Raw genomic sequence first — 5480 nt, forward strand, 5'->3', positions numbered from 1 at the left:
ACCTTTGCTCAAAGCTGGTACTTCGTGGAGAATTGGAGGTGGTACTTAGATTAGCATATGGAAGGACCAATGGATACCAAATTGTCCTAAATATTTTCTTCAGAAACCTGTAAACACTGTATTTGAAACAGTAGCAGACCTCATTGATTCCACAACTAGAACCTGGATTCATACCTCAGTCAACACATTGTTTAGTCCCACAGTGGCAGCAAGTATCTTATGCATTCCATTGAGACAACATCCTACCCCGGATAGAGTATGTTGGACTCCTAAGAAGAGAGGTCTCTTCACGGTGAAGAGTGCTTATTGGATAGCTAGGCAGCAGGTTCTAGGAAATGTTTTAGCTTCATCCTCGAATGGTGATCCTTTTTAAGTACTTTGGAAAGGTATTTGGAAATCAAAAATTCCAGGTAAGGTTCAGATATGTGCATGGAGAGCGTGCAATAATCTTCTCCCTAAAAGAGAACAGCTTTTGAAGAAAGGTTATGATGGAGATATGGGATGCTTGCTATGCAATCACAGATTGGAAAGCACAGAGCATCTATTTTGCCAATGCCCTACTGCCATCTCGCTACTGTCAGGTGCACCTTTCTTTCTTCAGTCCTCTATTCTACCTAATTTAGATTTCAAAGAGTGGATGTTGGAAAAGGCTATGAATCTCAAACTTGAAACCTTTGAGAAGCTTCTTATGATCATCTGGGGTCTATGGAAGAACAGAAATACAAAGTTGTGGGAAGACAGTGCTCAGTCTTCAAATGACATTATGCTTGGGTGTTTGACCTGGTTGGAAGAGTTCCGACAAACTCGACAAGTGCCTGCTACACAGATCCAGAATGTAGCGAAAAATTGGAAGCCTGCAGAGATCCCCAAACTCAATGTAGATGGGGCCTTTGTAACACAAGCTGCATATGGTGAAACTGGTGGTGTTCTAAGAAGCTCAACTGGAAGCTTTATAGCTGCATTCATGAAGCCAGTGCAGCATGTCAATTCAGCTCAACAGGTAGAGCTCCTTGCCATACGAGAAGGTTTAAATTTCCTGAAGACATTACGTCTCCAACAAGCAATCATCGAGTCAGACTGCTTACTGGCAATACAAGATCTAGCTCGTACTGATGTAAACCTATCTGAACTAAGCAATTTAGTGCAAGACATCCAACAAACAATTCAAGTTATGCAGGGAGTTCAAATTAGTTTTTCTCCCAGGTCATGTAACAAAGTGGCACATCGATTAGCCAGTTTGGCTTTTGACGATGGGCACAGTGAGGATTGGCATGCAAGGCCTCCAAGTTGTATTCTAGATTTAATTACCAAGGATTGTAACCCCATATTATAATCCTATCAATAAAACTTTAACCTTTTTTTATTGAAAAAAATAAAAAAGTGTGAGAGGAACCCCCACGATCCAAGTTCGAACCTGAATTGTAGAGGTAGACGTTAGGGCTAGGATCGGTCCCATTTTGGCAGTTTTTCATTGGAACCGAGACCGAACCGATTAGTATATTTTCGGTTCGGGTATGCATTTTTTCAACTTAGGAACCGAGATGGGACCGAACCGATCACATACGGTTTGGTTCTCGGTTTTTTCGGTTCCTGTTTCAAAACTGACCTGTTTAACAAAAGTGACAGAAATTCTGCAAAATTGCAATATGCAAAGTCATAAACACATGCCATTATGCCATTACAACGTTCCAAACTATCCAACTTGCAAATGGAAAGTAGAAACTACAAACTGGAAGTCTGAAACAAAACAAATAATGCAGAAACAATTGAAACTTTGAAAGTTTCAAACAACTAAACATTCTAACTGAAAGTATGAAACAGAACAAGATAGTCTGAAATTCTAAAGTCTGCAACATTCCAAGTTTTCAATAGAATCACAATGAGCAGTTTGACACACTCCACAATAGGTTAAACATTTTAAAGCAATAAGCATCTGCACAACTCCATTAGCAATGGCTGCTATGCAGACTCCTCCCAGCTTCCTCATTACACCATTCCACCAATCCAAGAATCAAATGAGCAATCACCAAGGCGAATAGGCATACAATGATACAAGCAATTCTGCATTATTCAAAAATTAAGATTATGACATATTGTTCAATTCTGAACCTGCCATTCACTGAACTGCCATTAACTAAATGAAAGAGTTAAATACTGTTTACTTCCTATACTTTTAGGGTTTCATCGTTTCAGTCCCTGACATTCGAATTTCACCTAAAAAGTCCCTGAACTCTCAATTTCCTCCCAATTCGTCCCTACCGTCAACCTTCAGTCAAAATTGTCTGTTAAGATGTTGATGTGGCAACTTGAGTTGACACCTGGCGCCACTTGAGTCGACACCTGGCTCCACGTGGATCCACGTCGGTTGTAAAATGATGAAAACAACCCTGCCTCTATTACGGTGCGTTCGATCTGATATAGTCGAAATCAGATCCTAAACTCCCAAGAAACCCTAAAAAATCGATTTTGTGAGAACGGATCTAATCTCTTCCAAGTTCCAAACTCCCAAAAAACCCAGATCCGGCAACATTGCAAATCGAAAACCCAGAACCTATCATGTTACTAGGAGCGAGGAAGGCAACCTGAGTCGAAGAAGAACGACGTTTTGTGGTGGCGACATGGTCGCGAACGATGCTGATTTGTGGGTTCCTCGAGCTACAGACTGGGAGAATGAGAAGGATGAAATCCCGAATTATGGTAAGTTTTGGAGGGGAACTATTCATCTCCGATATGAAGGGATTGAAGATGACGAAATCTACGGTTTTGAAATACAAAATTGGGGGGTTTTTAAATTGGTTACGCCTTCTGTTTCTGGGTTATTGCAATGGGATTGCTGGTAGCTAAAAATGGTTTTTCTTAGTGTGGTGATGGTTTCGAGTGCTAGGGTTTGATTAAAATTTGAGGATATGGTACGGTTTATGGGTTTCTGCCTTTCTGGGTTTCGAGAAAGATGGCTTATTGTATTGAGTGGTAATAGAGATTGTGCCTACTATGTGTGTGGGTTTAGTGAATTGAGATTTGCATTCGGTGGTTGTTGAATTTGCTAGGTTGGCTTTTAATACTGTCGAAATTGTGGTTGGATGTGTAGGTTTGGCTTTTAATATTGCTGTTTCTGTCTGGTTTCTGGTTGTGGTCCTAGTTTGGCTTTTAGTAAAGTAAAGAATTGTGCTTGTCTTTGTCTCCCATGTGTGAAGAATATTGGCCCTGTAAAGGCTTTTTGTTTGGTTCCTTTTTGTTTTAAGCTATTCATGGAGGCAGTTTGGTTAAGTGTTTTTTGCATTGACTAAATGTTTTTGGTTGACCATTTTCATTGACTAACTATTTTTAATTGACCATATGCATTGACCAACCATTTTCATTGTTGAATTTGCAGAACATCCAGACTATTTTACGGTTAAAGTTTATCATGGAGGGTGCTTGAGGCAGGGCACATATGTTGCTGGAAAGGTGGATTACTTTGATAACGTAGACAAGGACAAGATGTCCCTTGTAGAGGTTGACAACATGGTTAAGCAACTGAATCCGGGATATGAACACCAAAGAATCGACTACTGGTATAGGTGTGGGGATGAAACTGATGAGTTGATGAAATTGGAAACAGATGCAGACGTGATGGTTATGTGTACAGCTATTCCCCATTGGCGGTTGATCATACTTTATTTGGACCACATGGAGCTTAAAGGGGTGTTTGGGGAAGAGGATGAGGATTGCTTCATATTTGAAGATTTCTTTTTCAGTCAAAAAGGTAGTTGTGGGGTGGTCATAGAAGAATTACCGGATGAACCAACAAAAAAGCCAGGTGTGGTGATTAAGGAGATATCAAATGAACCAATACCAGGAAGAAGCAAGGGAATTGAGATCAGAGAGGTTGACCAAGACCATGTACCAACTCAAGCAAGCACAGCTTGTGGTCTTAATCCAAAGGACAAGGGAAAACAGAAGCTGTTGGAGTATACTTCAAGTGGTAAGCAAGGCTCAACTGGAGGGAAAGTCACAAGTGGTGGAGGGCAGTCTAGCGTCCAAAGGCAATCTAGTGTGCAAGGGCATTCTAGTGTGCAGGGGATGTCTAGTAGTGTAGAGAATGAAAGTTCAGGTCTTCATGATGTAAATATCGATTACTTCAATGCTATTCAGACCTTTGGTGGATTGGAAGGGATTTCTGATGATGGGGGCAGTGAGGAAGGGGTTTCTATTGAAGATGACAGTGAGGAAGTCAGTTCTGGTGAAGATGGCAGTGAGGATGATGACTATGACCCCCAGGCCAATGATGAGGAGTATGAACAGTATGGTGATGAGGACAATGAGGATTGGATGGAAGGAGTTGTGCATGAAGTAGCTACACAAAGAACACCTAAAGCTGGTGTAAAGCTTACTAGTAGTCAAAGGGAAAGTGAGCAAGAAAATGTGACTGAGTTTGAAGATAATGAGGCCATGTTTGGTTTTCAAGATTCTGATGATGAGAATTTGGGTTTTACCATAAATTCCGATGGGGAGCTTGAAGATGAAGGACTGGAATTCAATCCCAAATCTGACATGAAGAAACCAGAATTTAAACTAAAACAGAAGTTTGCCACAGTTCAAGTATTGAGAGATGCATTGAGGGAGCATGCTATTCAAGGTGGATGGGAATATATCTTCATCTAGAATGATAAGACAAGGCTGCGGGTTGTATGCAAGGAGGACAATTGTCCCTTCTTTCTGTTTGCTTCCAAAATGCAGCATGAGAGCACTCTCATGATCAAGGGATATGATGGTACACACAAGTGCACAAGAAAATTTAACAATAGCATGGTGAAGCTTAGATATTTGACAGCAAAGTTTAAGGACCAGATTGTGGTTAATCAGAGTGTGAAGCCAGGTATGAAATTTCAAAGTCTAAATGTGTTGTCCATTTGTGTTGCTTAATTATGTTTGCAGTTGTGTTGCTTTACCATATATTAAAGTGTTGACTGTTTGTTTTTGCAGAATCTCTTGCAAAAACAATGTCCTCAACCATTCGAGCAAGGGTTTCCAACTCAATGGCATATAAAGCTAAAAGGCAAGCTCTGTTGGAATATGAGGGAAGCATTCGAGAGCAATATGCAAGGCTTTGTGATTATGGCAGGGAGCTTTAGAGGGTTGATCCAGCAACCTCTATTGATATTAAGTGTAGTTTTCCTAAAGGTAGCAAGAGGCCAGTTTTTAAAAGGATGTATATTTGCTTGGGAGCTCTAAAAAATGGCTTCAAGGCTGGATGCAGATCTATCATTGGACTAGATGGGGCACACCTAAAGGGACCTTTTGGGGGGCAACTGTTAATAGCTGTAGCAATTGATGCAAATAACACATCATGGGTGGTTGCATATGCGATGGTGGAGCTGGAAACCAAGGATGCATGGATATGGTTTCTGGAGTTATTGGTGAAGGATCTGGACATTGAACATGAAGGAAGGGGTTAGGTGTTTATAAGTGATAAACAGAAGGGTTTAATACCTGCACTT

At 40.7% G+C, this 5480-nt stretch overlaps 1 protein-coding gene across 1 annotated transcript; it reads left to right on the forward strand.

Annotated features, from left to right (window-relative positions):
• Window positions 1-496: 496 nt before the first annotated feature.
• LOC112171562 lies at window positions 497-1333 on the forward strand. Its single transcript, XM_024308723.1, has one exon. The coding sequence runs from the start codon at window positions 497-499 to the stop codon at window positions 1331-1333; it is 837 nt and encodes a 278-aa protein (XP_024164491.1).
• The last annotated feature ends 4147 nt before the right edge of the window (window positions 1334-5480 follow it).

Source organism: Rosa chinensis, chromosome 6 (assembly GCF_002994745.2).
Source record: "Rosa chinensis cultivar Old Blush chromosome 6, RchiOBHm-V2, whole genome shotgun sequence".
Lineage (NCBI taxonomy): Eukaryota > Viridiplantae > Streptophyta > Magnoliopsida > Rosales > Rosaceae > Rosa > Rosa chinensis.

Coding starts and splice junctions, on each gene's coding strand:
- LOC112171562 (XM_024308723.1), top strand. CDS start 497: ATGGGATGCTTGCTATGCAATCACAGATTGGAAAGCACAGAGCATCTA.